General features: G+C 39.0%; 1 protein-coding gene across 19 annotated transcripts in view; it reads left to right on the top strand.

Moving 5' to 3' along the window:
• RXFP1 (relaxin family peptide receptor 1) overlaps positions 1-19,509 on the top strand; it is a 124,735-nt gene that overhangs the window by 34,130 nt on the left and 71,096 nt on the right. For 15 of the 19 annotated variants that reach the window (XR_012435190.1, XR_012435191.1, XR_006698356.3 and 12 more), the window contains exon 2: positions 9,489-9,626. Coding sequence is in view for 11 of the 19 variants with exons in the window: in XM_015450973.4 (XP_015306459.2) it covers positions 9,489-9,626 (138 nt within the window). In the remaining 8 variants the exon portion in view is untranslated. Of the gene's footprint in view, positions 1-9,488; positions 9,651-19,509 lie in introns of all 19 variants that reach the window. The other 4 variants (XM_074040674.1, XM_074040677.1, XM_005556180.5 and 1 more) reach the window with 1 other exon arrangement.

Here is a 19,509-nt window from a genome sequence, read left to right on the forward strand (position 1 = left end):
ATGCGTGCTTAAAAACTTTAGAAAATCCAATAAAACATATTTTAAATATAGTAAATGTCAAGTTATCTTAAATAATCCAGTGCTGCTTACACACTTAAATTCTCTTATGACATAATATCACAAGTTTGAACCTAATTACCTGTTTTAAGTTGAAATTAGTAAGTTCATCTGTTATTCCTTAATTGCCTAATTCTCTTAATCATAAAAAAACACTCTAACCCCCCAATAAGCACAGATTATTCCCACATTAAAATGTAATGCCAATACTATATGTTTGATTAATTTTATCTCTATATTCTAAAATTTATCACGGTTTAAAATACACATATTTATTAAGGGGAGAATTTTATCATAACAGATCAACAAGAGTTTAATCTCAAACAAGCTGAGGTCACTTTTAAGCCAACAATTTTTTTTTGCCAGGATATATATCTTGAGTTTTCTACAACTGGGATGATTCCACCTGAAGCTTTTGTTAAAGGAACCCTGAGTGCACACCCCTCCGGGGCAGTTGATCCTAAAGTACAGATCCTCTGTGTTCAAGTTAGATCTGTGTCCCAGAGGAAACACTTTTTCTTTGCCCTTATGTTCAAGGACTGGGAACCTGCAAATTAAACCAACAAGAGGCTGATTTGTATGCATATGGCAGCTAACTAAAGTAATAGCCAGCTTGCCAAACAGTTAAAGTTAGAGGCTAATTTTCCTAACTAAGTAGGGGAAAGGGAGAGGAAGAAAAGGCTTCCGTGGGAAGAAAATCATTTCTTTAGGAAGGACAAAGGGATTTTTAGAAGAAAAAATAGGAGATAAAGTTTGTGATGATGTTTGTTTAGGCAGGTTCATGTAGCCTATCCATCCTTTAAGGATATGAATTTCCCCAGGGAAGGGATGTATGACAGGTTTACTGTTGGTCTCTCTCCTGGGAGTAGACTCACCCAAAAGAGGGAATTTAGGGAAGGATTATTTCCCAGAAGTTTCAGATTTTAGTCAGATAAAGGAAGCTCTGAGAAAGCTTCTTTCTGCATCTGGCATCTGTTGATTCTCAAATGTCTTCACCTTAAAATAATCTTTGTACCAGCCCTGGGATTCTGAGTGGGTCCTCACACCTGTTAAAAGATAATTTAAAAAGAAGTAGAAGTGAAAGGAGAAGGAAGAGAAGGTAACATAATGATATTCATATAAATATAAAATAAAAATGTCTCAGAGACCTCAAAGACTTTAATTCATTTGCTAATGAGAGAACCAGTAAGGTGTTACAAATAACTCAAAGGAGAATTCAGCACACACACACACACACACACACACACACACACACGCCAACAGGAATACTGAAATAAATCTGATTAACACATGCAAAAGAGACCAGTAATCTATGGGGCAATAATCAATGTATCTGACAATCTGTATCTATCTGTCACACATAATCTGCATTTCTATGAACAATAAATCATTTGTATTATTATAAGTATTCTACAACTTACAGAGTTGTAACATACAGTCATAGAACATTTCAGTTAGCAATGGAACAGACCCTGTATATGACAGCAGTCCCATAAGATTACAATGGAGCCAAAAAATTCCTATTACCTAGTGACATTGTAGCCATTATAACATTATATTATATAATGTTATGTATATATAATGTTATATGTTATGTTATATAGTATATACATTATAACATATTGTTATAATGTTATAACAATATAATATGTCATATACAAATGTATAATGTTATGTTATATATGTTATATATGCTATATATGCTATAACATGTTATATGTGTCATATATAACATATATAACATACAACATATTACATATAACATAATGTTATACCATAATTATATAATTACATAATTATGGTATAACATTATAAATTATAACATATAAGTATAATTATATGATTATAACATTATATAATTATAATTATATAATTATGTTATATTATATTTATATATTATATGTTATATTATATAATGTTATAACATAATTATATAACATTATAATTATATAATGTTATAACATAATTATATAACATAATTATATAATGTTATAACATAATTATATAATATAACATTATAACAGCACAATTACTTAAAAAAAAACTTAATGTAAGGTCTGATCTTAGAAATTTTGTTATTGGGCTACCTAATTTACAGCCTTTAGGAGTCATAAATATGAGAATTCCAACACTAAACTATTCAAAAGTTGGCATTCCAGTCATACCTGAAGGACCCTATTCATTGCAAATGTTGATCGTTCACATTCCAATAACAACGTATTTTCATATTTTACCCCATATCCTGACAGTTCCACATGTAGAGATATTTTGGAAAAGCTACCAGAGTACAGGGGTGGGGGACATTTTTAAATTGTTATATATAATCCCTACTGCCTTTTAAGCAGATCTAAGCACCTACCTCTGGTTATACACATATTTGGAAGAAGACTGAATTACTTTGCGTGAGAAATAAATAAAAGATACAGGAGCTGAGGGCAGACCCAAACCTTAAGAAGAGTGGCAGCCAGGGAGGCTGGAAACAGTGCTGGAAAAGCTGAATCCCTTTCATCCTCCAAGCCAGAGAGACTTCATGACAACTGTCAGTCTAAAAAGGATAGTTAAGATAATTTGCACTGAAATATAAACTCTGTTGTCTGTCACCCTCTCAAAATTGTCAACCGCTTAAAAACATTGTCAACCACTGAAATATTTAGGCTGGTTCAGGACAAAAACAGCATTCAGGGCAGATGGATCGCTGGGTTACACAACGAGAGCATGTTTACTTGCTCTTCTAGGAACTATTACTTCTGTCACTCTTTGGGCATACTTTTCCAGAGGGACTCAATAGCATTTTTTCTATTGATTTGTGTTATTGCACTGTGAATTATTGCTATTCTTAAGGATATGGTTCCATGCTAAAAAGGAAATGCTTTTTGTTTTAGACTTTCACAAAGTTTCCCTATAAACATCACTTACTGGCCCTTCGCCTTTCTACTTCTATTCCCAAACAACTGAGTTCTAAAGTCATTTGGTGGATCAGAAGAAGGTATTTTTCTGTGTTGAGTGTGATAGAGTAGTGGTCCAGAGAGGAGTTCCACTGGGGTGAGAAGGGCATCCTTAGAGGGGGCTGGTGCCTGGTCCTAAACAGGGTGGGGAGAGTGCTTATGTAAGTGAGAGTCTGCACTGAGTAAGGCAAGGAGAGCATCCATGCAGGAAAGAGGATCTGTCAAGATAATAAATATATTAAGTTAATAGAAAGCAGGCTTCTCATTGTCAGGAAAGGGAGTAACCGATATGCAAAGGGAGAAAATGAGACTGAGCCTGTAGTGTTGGATAGGAACTGGACATGAACTCATAGTTTTCAGTATCTAGAAACACAGAAAAATTAATATAGATGGAAATGTGTGTATGTATGAATAACCATACATATATTTCCTAGTCTGTCCACTAAAGAGACCTGGTGGCAGTGATACCCCACTATCAATGAGCTTACCTTGAATCTACATCTTGGCTTCTAAATACCATGCTACCCAGAGAGGACCCAGAGCTCCTTAGAGAAATGGCTGGTTACAGGGCTATAGCAGGGAAAATGCAAGATGATCCTGAAACATCTTGTAGTGCCAGAAAGCAAGGAAGTGCTCAAAAAATGATGCAAAAGTATTACAAAGACACCAAAGCTAGGTTAAAAGAGTTCCTACTGGTCCAATTCGAGACAACTCACACATCAGAATACATAATAATAATCAACAGATTGTAACCCATTGAACAAAATAGGAAGCCATAAGTCTACCTGATAGAAATAAGTAAATGAATAAATTAACATTTTGATGAGGAAAGGTATTTTTGCAGTTTGAAAGTACCCCTCTACAAAATGTGTATTAATTACAAAGGAATTTGGGTGAAATCACTAATGGAAAAAATGAACATCTTGTACTACCTGACAGGTTGAAATGGGCATCACTTGTGTTAATTTCATGCCAAAGATGCATAACCTGAATCTAATTATGATGGACATCAGACAACCCAAATTCAGGAACACTCTACAAAATAATTGTCACGTTTTTCAAGTATCAAGGCCATGAAAATGAAAACAGGCTAAAGAAATGTGACAATTAAATGCAAGGAGTGATTCCAACCCAGATCCTTTTACTATAAAGGACATTTTGTGGGGGCAATATATAAATGTTAATGGGTTCTGAAGTTTAAGTGGTAGTAACAACTCCATGTTAAATTCCTGATTTTAATGGTTCTATTTACATAGGAAAATGTTCTTGTTTGTAGGAAACACTAAAGTATTTAAGGGTGCCGGAGCATCAGGTCAAAAACTTACTCTCAAATGGGAAATGTTCTTTATCCGATACTTGCAACTTCTCAGTTTGAGATTATCTCAACATTTTAAAGTTTTTTTTTTTTTTTTTTTTTTTTTTTTTGAGACAGTTTCACTCTTGTTGCCAAGGCTGGAGTGCAGTGGTGCAATCTCGGCTCACTACAACCTCCACCTTCTGGGTTCAAGTGATTCTCCTGCCTCAGCCTCCCGAGTAGCTGGGATTACAGGCGCCCGCCACCAACCTGGCTAACTTTTTGCATTTTTAGTAGAGACGGGGTTTCACCACGTTGGCCAGGCTGGTCTCCAACTCCTGACCTCAGATATCTGCCCGCCTCGACCTCGCACAGTGCTGGGCTTACAGGCATAAGCCACCACACCTGGCCCAAAAGTTACTTTTAAAATATCACTTAAAAATATTTAAGATTCCTGATATAGCTGTTGAATCATAATGTTATGAAAATGTAGAACTAATTTCATGATACAATCATTGAGGAGCTATATCTACCACTAAATATAAATTTTAAAGACAGGACATAAAAGGATAATATTCAGAAAAGAAGTTATGTGGAGAAGAATATTCAAAAGAGCTTCATGAAAACACAAGCAGGCCGGGCGCGGTGGCTCAAGCCTGTAATCCCAGCACTTTGGGAGGCCGAGACGGGTGGATCACGACGTCAGGAGATCGAGACCATCCTGGCTAACACGGTGAAACCCCGTCTCTACTAAAAAATACAAAAAACTAGCCGGGCGAGGTGGCGGGCGCCTGTAGTCCCAGCTACTCGGAAGGCTGAGGCAGGAGAATGGCGTGAACCCGGGAGGCGGAGCTTGCAGTGAGCTGAGATCCGGCCACTGCACTGCAGCCTGGGTGACAAAGCGAGACTCCGTCTCAAAAAAAAAAAAAAAAAAAAAAAAAAAAAGAAAACACAAGCAGGTATGGCCACTTAAAACATCTTCAAAGTATCTGACAATTCATCTAAAAAGTTAGTCTCAACACAGATTGGTTTATTTATATGTATGCTTGAGATCTCTGAAATATGTGATGTTCTGCCAGTAATGGCCTTTGGCATGCAAATCCCTTTTTTTGACTTTGTTTTAAACAATTGGTTGAAAAAAGATTAATTTTTAATAATTTCACAAGTGAGAACATTATTTATAGCACAACTCATTATTATATAGATTTGACTATGTGCTTCATCAAACTATGTGCTCTGAAATGACTACATACAGTCAAAGCCTGTCATAGATGGATTGCTTCTCTATGAGAATGTTAATTGCCCTGTTATTAAGAAGTCTCACCATACTTCACAAAATAAGTAGTCACTTTATTTTTTTCATGCTTTGATCATTGACCCCCAATACATTTTTACATAATAAGTTCTTAATGATTATTCAAACTATTCTGTTCTTATTTCTTCATAATTATGAGCATTCTAGAAAGTTCCAAAGATTTACAAACTTGGTAAGGATAATAAGAACATAACTGTACTGGGAGTCTACAGAAATCTTTGAAATTATATAAATCTCAGATTTGAAAGTGTTATAGTTAATATGTGGCCGACACAAAAACCTGCACACAGATGTTTATAGCAGATTATTTATAATTGCCAAAACTTAGAAGCAACCAAGATGTCTTTCAGTAAGTGAGTGGATGAATATATGTTACTAAGTGTGAGAAGCCAGTTTGAAGAGGCTACATACTGCATGATTCCAGTGACATACCATTCTGGAAAAAGAAGAACTATGGAGATAGTAAAAAGTTCAGTGGTTACCAGAGGACGTTTAGAGCAATGAAACTACTCTGTATGATACTATAATGGTGGATACGTGTCATTATACATTTGTCCAAACCCATAGAATGTACAACATCAAGAGTAAACTCCAATGTAAACTATGGACTTTGGGTGACAATGATGTGTCAATGTAGGTTCATCAGCTGCAACAAATGCACCACTCTGGACTGGGGAGGGTGTTGATGGTGGAGGTGCACGAGGCAGGGAATACATGGGCACTCTCTGTACCTTTTACTCTATTTTGCTGTGAACCTAATAGCTATAAAAAATAAAGTCTACTTTTTAAAATGGCATGGTTGCCCTTCAAAGTCAGAATAGGATGGTTATGTAAAATGTTATCAAACATTCATACCTTTCAATTGTTTATGGAACAATTTTTACTTCTTAAGTTTGTCTCCTCTAATTTTACTATTCAACAATTTTCAGCATCCCTAACCAGAGATACAAACAATGACATGGGCTTTGTTTACAATGAGTGTTCTTTTGAGTGTGTGTGGGTGGGGGGGGATAAGATTAAAACACTTGAAACAATTGGACAACCAATATGTGATGAAATTTAATTAATTGATTGTTAGTGTAGATGAGTGTGTCTGGTGCAAAGAGGTTAAAGTGGACTGCTTTTTGAAGTATTGATAGTTTTGGAGTTCTTATAGTCCTCTTCATTCTGTTAAATGTTTATTTGTAGGGGTATAAATATAGCAAAGCAGATAATATTTCAAAACTTTAACCTTTAAATTAGCTTGGGCACTCAAACACATTCTTTCCTAGAAACACGATTGCAAATAATGACTAATTTTTCTTCAAAAAATGAAGTAAAAGAATATTTATCTAATAGGATTAGAATCTCACCTCGATTCAAGCCAATAAAGTCTGAGTCAGGAATTCCAACAAGGCTGGAGCACAAATTTCAGGAGCAAGTGATGGTGACGAGGGGGAATGGTAGTGATGGAGGAGAAGTTCCAGGAATCGGGGAAGGTATAAAAAACCAGAATGGGACTTCTGGATTGAAGAAGGGGTTTTAAAGTGTTGAAGTGAGTGAGAAAGTGTTGAGCTGAGTTAGAAAACTCACATGGTGAAGCTCTTGGGTAAGGACGGAAATAAAGGCAAATGAGCTATCTTTATTCTTGCACCCTACGGTTCCCCCAGAGAGTCTCAGTAGTGGCACTGCCATGCTTCCAGCTGGTCAAGCCAGTTCAGAAGATTCTGTCCATTTTCATTCTACCCCTAAATTACATGTAAAATATGTTCACTTCTCTCCTCTCCACTGGCACCATTCTAGACTAAGCCTCATTTGTCTGTTACCTGGAGCACTGCAAAGTTTCCTAATCAGCAGCCCAGCTTTCCCTCTTACCCTCCCCTCAAGTCTCCTACCCAATGGCACTCCACCCCAGTAGCCAGAATTATGTGAACAAAACATACCTGTTTTCTAAGTGGCCCCTTGGCTTCAAATCCTTCATTGATTCCCCTTTGCATTTTAAATAAAACCCAAACTTCTTCCCTTTGCCCAAGGATACTTCTCTACCTCATCAACCTCAGCTCATGTCACTTGTCCCCTGCTCGCTGGGCTCCATCACCACAACCTTCCCAGAGTTCCCTAATCCTTAGCCTGAAGCCTCTTCCTCACCACTTTAACTACCACCACCACTTTCCCACTACTACCTCCCCTACTCTCATGGGTGATTTCCTTTTCTTCCTCCAGATCTCAGCTTACATGGCACCATTTTACAGAGGCCTCCCTCTAACTACCCCTTGTACAAAGCACCAGCACATAGTTATTTTCCATTACATCACCTGTTTTCTTTCTTTTTGGACCTCTCCATAAATTGTAATTATTTATTAACTTGTTCAGTGTATCCTCCCTGGGAGACGGTAACCTCCCCTAGGGCAGGAACTCTGTTTCATTCAATGATGCATGCATAACGTCTTGTATAGGGCCTTACACTTAACAACTATCCAATATAGAAATGATCACATGGCACCTGCTTTCCTGTTATCCTCTATGACTTCTTTCTCTAATACTAATACAGGAGTTATTAAGAAATTATTTTAGGCAGTTAGAAAGGGTAAAAGAGGCCAGGTACAGAGGCTCACATCTGTAATCCCAGCCCTTTGGGAGGCTAAGATGGGTGGATCACCTGAGGTCAGGAGTTCGAGACCAGCCTGATCAACATGGTGAAACCCCGTCTCTACTAAAAATACAAAATTAGCCAGGCGTGGTGGTGCATGCCTGTAATCCCAGCTACTCAGGAGGCTGAGGCAGAAGAATCGCTTGAACCCGGGAGACGGAGGTTGCAGTGAGCCAAGATTGTGCCATGGCACTCCATCCTGGGCAACAAGAGAAACTCTGTCTCAAAAAAAAAGAAAAAAGAAAAGAAAGGGTAAAAGAGTCCTCGGTGGAATTTTCCTTTAATGAAAAGCAGCTCCAAACCATTTCTTTTCTAACAGAAAGCAGCCTGAAAAGTCAAGCTGCAAGCACAGATACGCAAGCTGGAAGCTTTCATATGTAAATGTCAGCAGCTGTACCTGGAAGCCAGATACATTCAATTGGCGATTCCTGCTCCCTTTTCCTTATCACCATGTGCGTAGGTATCACAGCACTGGCCAGGTAAAGCCACGTGTGCAGGTGTCATGGCAACAGCCAGGTAGAAGCCACATTTGCATAATGAAAGATTAGGGTGCGAGGGCCAGTCTTTTCAGTCTTTTCGCAGGCTATGTAAATGACACACCTGGTGAAACCAGTCCCCTGGGCTTTATGTAAATCAATCACTGCCTCCTCAAGCCTCGGTACAAAATCAATCATGTTCTGCCCCAAAGCCCGGAAACCCTCTCTTGGGCCACCCGCTTTCTCATCATGAGGAAGCTTTCTCTCTCTTCCTTTTTGTCTATTAAACGTTCCTCTCCTTAACCTACTCCACGTGTGTGTCCACATCCTTAATCATCTCGGGGTGAGACAATGAACCACAGGTTTTCCCCAGACAATGAAGTCGTTTCAATACCAGACCAGCCTTGATTCTGAGCCCATAGTAAGAATACAACAAATTTCTGTTTTGAAAATTATTGGCTGAAAATCGTTTGTAGAAGAGGGTAATTGGATGAACTGTGAAGTATGAGCAGACGTTTCATAAAAGAGAGGAATGGAGAGGACATTCGGGTGGGAAACAGCATGAACAAAGGCAAAGAAAAAAATGTTGGCATCTTCTGGAATCATGGAAAGAACATCCTAAGAGGTGAAGGTTCCTGGAAAGTAACCGGCATCAGGGTTGTATAAACCATGATGAGAAAGACAAATGATGATAAAATATCAGGGAGAAGCTACTCTTTGCCATGCCTTTGCATTAACCTTCCAACTTTGTGTCTTCTCCCCTTTTCCCCAGTTTCTCACGGGGGTGGACAGGATGTCAAGTGCTCCCTTGGCTACTTCCCCTGTGGGAACATCACAAAGTGCTTGCCTCAGCTCCTGCACTGTAACGGTGTGGACGACTGTGGGAATCAGGCCGATGAGGACAACTGTGGTGAGTGAAGCCCCTACAGTCACGGTGAGAGAAAGGGACAGAAAGGACTGAAGGTGAAGTCGCTGAGACTTCTCTCAACAAAAAGACAAAACTAAATTGAAATACAAAACATATGTTGCTTAAGGAAATCTTACACTTATTTCAATAGCTTAAAATATCCACTCTTTTTTTTTTTTTTTTTTTTTGAGACGGAGTCTTAGTCTGTTGCCCAGGCTGGAGTGCAGTAGCGCGATCTCTGCTCACTGCAAGCTCCACCTCCCGGGTTCACGCCATTCTCCTGCCTCAGCCTCCCTAGATGCTGGGACTACAGGCGCCCGCCACCGTGCCCAGCTAATTTTTTGTATTTTTAGTAGAGATGGGGTTTCACTGCGTTAGCCAGGATGGTCCCAGTCTCCTAACCTCGTGATCCGCCAGCCTCTTCCTCCCAAAGTGCTGGAATTACAGGCATGAGCCACCGCGCCCAGCCTTAATATCCACTCTTTTCTATGTAATGGTATCACAGCCAATATTCCAGATAAGTGATGGTTGCTCATAGAGTAAGTTTTAACCAAGATTGTCCAACCCACAGCCCTCAGGCTGCATGCAGCCCAGGACAGCTTTGAACAGAGCCCAACACAAATTCATAAGGTTTTTGAAAGCATTAGTTTTTTTGTGATTTTTTTTTAAGCTCATCAGCTATCATTAATGTAAGTGTATTTTAAGTGTGGTCCAAGACAACTCTTCTTCCAATGTGGCCCAGGGAAGCCCAAAGTCTGGACACCCCTGTTTTAACCCAACAAACCTGTCCAAATAAGGTGTTAGAAGCAGAATGCTGTTGAAATTGAGAATACGGGCTCTGGAGCCAGACTGCCCAACTTTGAACTTGGGTACAACGATAACCAATTATGTAAACTTGAGAACATTTCCTAGCCTCTCTGTGCCTCAGTTTCCTCATTTTATAAAAGGGCGTGGTAATTGTGCCTATACTATAAGAATTCAGGAAGATTAAGAGTACAGAATTAGGACATCTAGGAGGTGCTATCTAAGTGTCGGATGCTGTTGCCCTTATCTTTTGGGAAGAAAAGTGAGTCCTTCTAAAAGAGACAAAACAAACAATATGTCAATACAACTTACTTACTACTTAACCAACAATCATACCTCTGGATTTATAAAGCTGGTAAGTAGGGCTTCTGGCCAATTTGAATATAGGAAAATAGCTTTCAGTTAGAATTTTGTTCAAACTTCTGAAGCCTTAAAATTACAAAGTTAGAACCTGAATTGTTTGGATCTGAGTCACTGGGAAAATAAACTTCGGTTAATAATGTAATACAGTAAGATTTCTCACCTGTCAAGAAGTAAGGTACTATTTTGGAGGACAAAAAGATGCATAACAATGTTAGTATGCAAAGTGTCACATAAATAATATACGCTGATGAGGCCTTGCTGGGATCACTCCCCCAAGTGGTTCAGGCTTTTTAAGAAACCACCTTGAAGGAATTAAGTTTCCGTTAACATAAAATAAGATGAACACCAGGCTTGAAAATCCTCCTACCTGAAAAAAATCAGCTAGGTCACACAAGCAAACCTTAACTGAGCTTATTTCTTGAACGTAACTGAAACTTAGGTTGTTTCTTGTAAATGCCTCTGATAATCACAAACAAAACTTAAATTGTCTTTCTAAAGTGGTATAAGGTAAATCAGTTTTAACCAATCCCCTATCACCTGGAAACCCCATTGTAATAACCAGTCATGGAAAAGGTTGAAGAATTTCCTCATTTTCACTTTATGAGCAATCCTATAATTCATGCCTCTGAGCTTTCTTACTGCCTGGACTGAAATCTCCCTGATACCGAGTTGTACTTTCTCTTGCTGTATGATAATAAACTTTTAAATTTTTATAACTCGATCTGATTTTATTTTTGACACTTGTTAGTTTGAAACACTATTTCTATCTGATGGCAGTAACTCAAGTATAACCCCACTATGTAAACTAGTGAGCTTAAGCTACAACTGTATTTGATTTGGATGGCTATAAATATGTTTTCATTTATTTTAAAAAATAACATCTTGTTAAAATAAATTAATATTACATAATTTTTTAATTAGATGAAACAGTGTTTTGCCCACTGCCAGTCAGTTCCCCCTCGACCTGCTGGCAATTCAAATAGAGAGTTCTAGACAGAGCAACAGGAAAATTTCACTCCAATTAAAATGGCAGCTGGAAGCAGGAAAGGAATGTGGTGGGAGTAGCAAATTTGCCAGCAACTGTAGCTTCTCAGTGGAAAAAAAGCTTGTGAACTCTAGCTTTAGTGCTACGTTTAAAGAGGCCAAGTAGCAAAAGTAGCAATCCTTATAGTAATAATCCTTATAATCATGCAAGTTTCTCAGGATTCACCAAAAAGCACATTTAGACAGAAGCAATAGGGCATTGGGGTTTCAGAGAGAAGTTCGGTAATCAGAGTTAAACTCTAGCTATAGAGGGAGGCAAAGAATGGCTTGTTTTCTTTTCTATAAAACGGGAATGATAAGAGCATCCATGTTCATGGGTTGTTAACAGGATTCCATGAGATAATGTATCCGAGATGCTTAGCATAGTGCAGGTACTCTGGACTGAATGCTTGGGTCCCCCATAAAGTTCGTATGTTGAAGCCCCATCCCCCAATGTGATAGGATTTGGAGATGGGATTTGGGGGATGTAATTAGGAATACCTGAGGCCATAAGGGTGTATTAGTATCCTTATGAGTCTTAAGGGAGCTTGCTTCATCTCTCCATCATGTAAGGAAACAGCAAGAAGTCTGCTGTCTGTGAACCAGAAAGTGGGCAATCACTAGACATGACTATCAGCACCTTGATCTTGGACCACCCAGTCTCCAGAACTGTGAAAAATAAATGTTTATGTTTAAGCCACCCAATCTGTGATACTTAGTTATTGTAACCTGACCTAAGACTACAGTCCATGAAATTGGCACTCAGTAAATGTTACCTAGTGTATCAGTTCGCTGTAATTATATTACAAACATAGTGGCCTAAAAAGTAACCATTTATTTAGTGTATGATTCTTGGGGTCAGCAATTTTGGATGGACTCCACTGACATGAGCCAGGCAGTTCTGGTTTCAGCTGGATTTTCTTATGCACCTGCAGCCATCTGTAGATCAGCTATGCCATGATGTCTGGGACCTTGTCTGTGTCCTTAATTCACTATTGCCAACATTTGAAAACTCTCAAGTCCAGTTTTGGAAATCTGGGAAAGATCATAATTCACTCTTGTAAAGACATGTCTATGTAAAAAATAACTATTTCAATTTGTTACTGATCTTCTTATGCGAGAATCACATAACTTTCTTGAAATTCACTGAGACCACTGGATCTCCAAAAGTAGTCCTGAGACCAAACTCATCAGCATCACCCAGGAAATTAGAAATACACATTTTGGCCAGGCCCAGTGACTCACACCTGTAATCCCAGCACTTTGAGAGGCCAAAGTGGGAGGATTGCTTGAGTCCAGGAGTTGGAGATCAGCCTAGGTAACATGGCAAAAACCTGTCTCAATTTTTTTAAAAAAAGAAATAATAATTATTTTAAAATATTTATATAAAAAATTTTAAAAAAGAAATGTAAGTTCTCAGGCTCCAACCCAGACCTATTAAATCAAAAGCTCTGTTTTAATAAGAGCCTCGTGTCATTCTAATACACATCAAGTTTTGAGAAGCATGAATCTAAACCCAGTGAGCAGACAATCAGGAATGCATGCAAAATGGTAGCAACGGCAGAGGTACAGTAGAATCAAGTTTTCAGTATGATACACAAGCATTCTAACTTGCTCACAAACTCCATTATTATCAATTATCTACAATTTTTAGCTCCTCTAGGAAAACCGGTACTCTAGTAGTGGCAGTCATCTAGAAATAGAAAAAAAAAAAAAATTAACTCTGTTCAAAACCTCAAAGATGCCCAGTTGGCATGCTGCTGCTGTCCATGCAAAAATAGGCCGGAACTTTCCAGGAAGGATGGCAGACTTTCGTCACCGTCTTTAGAGTCCAGGTGATGGAAAAATTATGAGATGCAGTTATTTCTGCTTGTCTCTAATTGCTTTAATTTCCTTTGTGAGCTGAGTGGTTTTTTCCTTCATTTTATAGTATCTGGATCATTTATGCTCCCAAGGCTGTTTCTCCTTCTTCTTCTCCTTCTCCTTCTCCTTCTTCTTCTTCTTTTTTTTTTTTTTTTTTCTTTTGAGATGGAGTCTCTCTCTCTCACCCAGGCTGGAGTGCAGTGGCATGATCTCAGCTCACTGCAACCTCTGCCTCCAGGATTCAAGTGATTCTCCTGCCTCAGCCTCCTGAGTAGCTGGGGCTACAGGTGTGTGTTACCATGCTCGGCTAATTTTTTGCATGTTTAATAGAGATGGGGTTTCACCATGTTAGCCAGGATGGTCTCGATCTCCTGACCTCGTGATCCACCAGCCTCGGCCTCCTAAAGGGCAGAGATTACAGGCGTGAGTCCACCGCGCCTGGCCGGCTGTTCATTTTTAAAACATGCATATGTAAATTCTGTTTAATACTGATTAAGTCAGAAAGTTGCTTCTTTTCAGAATATGTAAACCTCATGCATATTTTCAGTCATGTAAAATACAGTATCTTAACATACAAATACAAGAAAATGCCATAATTAAAAAGCAATTTTAGAATAATAACTTACAACTTAATAGTGTATTGTCAAATAAAATATCTTCTTTTAATGAAAGGGTTTTCTTTTTAATCAGACCTTTTAAGGTATATTTTAAACTCCAAAAACCTCTTCCTTATTCTGTCAAGCTGTTTAAACATTGACACTAATAATTATTAAAATGGAAAAATAAGTCACATGGAAATAGTGGAAATAAAATTTAGGGAAATCGCTGAAAAAAATGAAACACCAAATGAATTAAACCAAGTCCCTATATTTGAACTAATATATGAACTCATTATATTTAGAAAGAACTGTCACTTTTGTGTTATCACAGGCACTTTAAACAAGTACTCTTATTTAGTACATATTAAGGTCCCAGTTTTCTCAGAAAACCCATAAGTAATTAATTTCCCTATAATTGAACACTTTATTAAGTATAAAAACTAAAATATTTCAGCACAAAGAGCATTGACATTAACTCAGTGAAGATTTTTTATGGACACAATGCAAGCCAAATCAATAGATTTAAAATTTTTCAGTTCAATTCATATGAATCCCTTTTTTCTAAAGTATTTATACAACATGGAATTTACATATGTATACACACATACATATATCAAAAACTGATTACACTATTTTTATAATAACTTTGATCCTTACTGGTAAACTTCAGTATAGAAATGTATAGATGTTTCCTGAGTTATGCCATTTTATATAATTCCCATATAATTCCATTTGTTTTTTTGCCATGTATCACTAACCCATTCTTCATCTTTACTCAGAACTCTCACAGACACAATCAAACAGCATAAGGACCAAAAAAAAAAAATGTTTGTAAGTCATCAGAGCAGTGTTTGATGTGGCAATGACAAACCCAAAAAGGAGGGATCTTTCAGTTTTTCAGCTGAAACTATCACACCTGGGAGAATACGTCTGAGTAAATACCAAAGGAACCTGATGACAAAAAGTTGAGGGTTCTTCTTTAGGAATCATCTGTGTTCATTTTCAAATGAGTGCAAGCTCAGTAGTAAAAATGTTAAAGGAGCATCAAATTCTCAGATGCTATTAAATTAGTTCACTACCTCTAGATTTGTATTTAAAAGAAACTTTGCATTTCTAGATTAGAATTTGCTCTAGCATTCCTTCTGTGTTATAAACAGAAGGCTGTGCTAAATGAGGGCTCCCCTTCATGGTTACACCAACCCAGCCTTATCCTAGAGACAGGTTGAATTACTATACTGGGAAGACTGGCGTTCTGGTGCCTCTCCAGCGTACTCTTGTTCTTTAGCACTTTAGCAGCCTTCTCTACGGGAAAAGGATAAAGGCCTTTGTCAGTCTGTTTACATATTAGCAATTCTATAACCCATAGGGGAAATGGAAAACCTCTTCTAATACATTTTGGGTCATTTAGTGCATTAGTAACTGCCAAAAGTTAACATGCAAATAATGTGACCTTATTTGGAAATAGGGTCTTTGCAAATATAATGCAAGTAAAGAGTGACATCATACTAGATCAGGGTGGCCCTAGATCCAATGACAGTGTCCTTACAAGAGACAGGAAATGGCATACAGAGATGCTGGAGAGAAGAAGGCCATGTGAAAACAGAAGCAGAGACCGAAGCGATGCTGCCACAAGCCAAGGAACACCAGGAGCCATCAGAAGCTGAAAGAGGCAAGGAGAGATTCTCCCCAAGAACATTTTGAGACTCTGTGGCCCCGCTGACGCCTTGGTTGCATACATCTGGCCTCCAGAACTGTGAAAGAACAAATTTCTCTTGTTTTTGTTTTTCTGTTTTGAGACAGAGTCTCACTCTCTAGCCCAGGCTGGAGTGCAGTTGTGTGATCTCAGCTCACAGCAACCTCCGCCTACTGGGTTCAAGCAATTCTCTTGCCTCAGCCTCCTGAGTAGATGGGACTACAGGTGCGTACCACCATGCCCAGCTAATTTTTGTATTTAGTAGAGATGGGGTTTTACCATGTTGGCCAGGATGGTCTCGATCTCTTGACCTCGTGATCCGCCCACCTCGGTCCCCCACAGTTCTGGAATTACAGGCATGAGCCACCACGCCCAGCCAACTTCTCTTCTTTTAAGTCACCAAGTTTGTGGGAATTTGTTACAGCAGCCCTGGAGAACAATGCACGTTAGGACAGGACATGGAGAAGGGCCACCTTCTGTGGGCTTAAAGAGACATTATTAAGGTCGACATAAACTCCTTGTCCAGACTAAAGTGAGCTTAAAATTTAGTCTTAGTGAATTTTAGACAGAATTTCCAGTGAGCTGTTCTTATGCATAATTGTATGTGGCATAAAACCTCCTAACGACGATTTTGCTTCGCTGTTCAGTTGCAGTTCTGGGTTGTGCTAAACTTGAACCACATGGTTTTTACCAGGTGTTTTGTACTCTTTTATGTTATGGCGAGTCAGGTATGGCTACAAGAGACACCAGGGAGGCTCAGAAACACAAAAGTTTGTTATTCCCACAGGTTCTAGAGACAGGAGGCAGGGCATACCATACAGGGCTAGATGGGAAAGACACCAGGGTGGTCAGGAGGCAGAAGACAGGGGTGAGAGGGGAGGCATCAGGCCAGAGCCTTTATTGGGATTTCCGAGGGAAATCAAGGCAGTGCAAGGTGAACAGCTTAAGATGTGCTGGTTTGAATAATTTTGGAGGGCTCTAAACTCTAGCGGTGGTCCTTACCTCCCTGCTACCTGGGCCTAGGATGATGAAGCAGAAGGAGGACTGTTACCTCTGGGATGTGTGGGCTAGTCAGAGGAGCTCTAGGTCTGGATTGGTTAGCGTGCATATCAAAGGCATGCTCTGAGCACCCTTTGCTCTCTAAGAACTGACAGCCCCTGGGAAAGACCATCTCTTACTAGCCTAGAAAGGTTTTTTAAAAGATGTTAAATATCATAATATACAGAAAAAAGTTTTAAATATACAATATACCAAGTCTTTCTTGAGTTCAACTTTGCCAGCACTTCCTTCCCTGCCTCCCACTTAGCAAATGTACACAGAAAGTTGCAGCAACAAAAAACAGTAAGAAGAAAGTCAACTTTACCATGTAGCAAAAACTGCCCTCTGCGTTTGAATGCTTCTCTGGGGAACTCCTTGAAAGTATGAACATTTTGCCACGTAAACTTTTCTATTTCAGCTCCTTCCCAATGTGATCTTAAATGCTTTGCCTTCCCTCCCCACCACGCCGGCCTTTGTTGTCTGTTAGTAATAGTTTACTTTGCAATTTTGCCATTCACTGCGTATTTTAGGTTTGAAAAGACATCTTGTGTTCTAGGTTTGTCTATGCATGACTATTTATTATTATTATTTTTTTTTGAGACTGAGTCTTGCTCTATCGCCCAGGCTGGAGTGTAGTGGCGCGATCTCGGCTCACTGCAACCTCCGCCTCCCAGGTTCAAGCGATTCTCCTGCCTCAGCCTCCTGAGTAGCTGGGATTACAGGCACCTGCCACCACACCTGGCTAATTTTTAGTAGAGACAGGGTTTCACCATGTTGTCCAGGCTGCTCTTGAACTCCTGACCTCAAGTGATCCACCCGCCTCGGCCTCACAAAGTGGGATTATAGGCATGAGCCTCCGCACTCAGCCTGTGCATGACTATTTGTGCCACTATATTCTAACCCTCCTAGGAATATTTGCTTTTGTCTAATAAGAGTTGTAATAATAAAATTAATAGTGTCTTCCATGTTTTTAGTATTTATTATGTTTCAGACATAGTCCTAATCCTTTAAGCACATTCTCTCATTTCCTCCTTACTATAAATTAGATATGATAAGACTATTTCCATTACACAGGGAAGGAAAATGGAAGTACAGAGAGGTTACGTAACTCTTCTGACATCATGGTGTGCTCAGAATTCAAACCAAATGCTTGGCTTGTTCTGTTTTGTTTTGTTTTTTGATTGGGAAGAAAGAACATGCTTATGATACTAATTGTTGTGTAGTAGGGCCTTCAAACAAATCTCTTATTGATAAAATTTGAATTCTATGAAGTCTTCCCTTTAAAGATTTTGGTTTTAAAAAGGTAAATTATTTTTAACTTTCTTTTTAAAATATAATATATAAGAGATTAGATGAACTTCCAAACCTAAAATTGCAAGTATCATAGTATGAATAATGAATAATATTTTTATAGCACTTTCCATTTTGACTGCTTTATACATTTTACCTCATTTAATCCTCATGACAACCCAGGAGAAAGGGACTGTTTTTGTTCCCTTTAAAGATGGGGACATTGATGCCCTGCATCAATTTCATCCACATGGTGGATGTCTGTTTTGCATTGTTATAAAGGAATAGTTGTGGCTGGGTAATTTATGAAGAAAAGAAGTTTATTTGGCTCGTGGTTTTGCAGACTTTACAAAAAGCAGGGTGCCAGCATCTGCTCAGCTTCTGGTGAGGGCTCAGGCTGCCTCCTCTCATGGCAGAAGGGAGAGGGGAGCCAGTGTGTGCAGAGATTACATGGCGAGAGAGGAAGCGAGAGAGAGGGGGGAGGTACCAGGCTCTTTTTAACAGCTAGCTCTCTTTTGAACCAATAGAGCGAGAGAGAAGTCGTTCACCTCAAGGGACAGCATAAATCTGTTCATGAGTGACCCACATTCATGATCCAAACTAGGACCCACCTCCTAATACTTCTAATACCACCACACTGGGGATTACATTTCAACATGGTGTTGAGTGAGAACAAACGTCCAAACTATAGCAGTAGATACGACAATCAACTCAAGTTCTCAAGTGAGTGAGAAATGTAAATCTTTCTTTTTCTATGGCCAAAGATAATTTCTGCTACAAGTCTCCATTCTTCCAAGTGGTAGAAGTCTAAACCAAGGCAGTTAAAGGTCTGATTCATTTCCCTTCACCTGGGATTACAGTTGAGCTCAGCAGTCTCTGTGGTGCCAGGACATTGTGGGGGGGGTCTGGTTGTCTGTTATCAGCTGATGATGGCGCATCCCCTAACCTATACATAAATCTATCTGGTCCTCTGCCATAAGTCGCCACTCTGTTATCTCCTGTCTGTCTCAGGCCCTTTCACATCCAGTGCCTCTCCTGCCTACATCTGTGGCATTCTGGGGCTCACAGGAAACACTTAGTACTCCTGAGCCAGGCTGAGCCCAGAACTTTCATGCTCATATTTAGGTCCATCTGCCTAGGTCCATCTGCCTAGGCTCTTATGGCTATGTCTCCTCTACTATTCCCATGTCAAGCCAAAGTGTGCAATAATTCT

This window comes from Macaca fascicularis, chromosome 5 (genome assembly GCF_037993035.2).
Source record: "Macaca fascicularis isolate 582-1 chromosome 5, T2T-MFA8v1.1".
Classification (NCBI taxonomy): domain Eukaryota; kingdom Metazoa; phylum Chordata; class Mammalia; order Primates; family Cercopithecidae; genus Macaca; species Macaca fascicularis.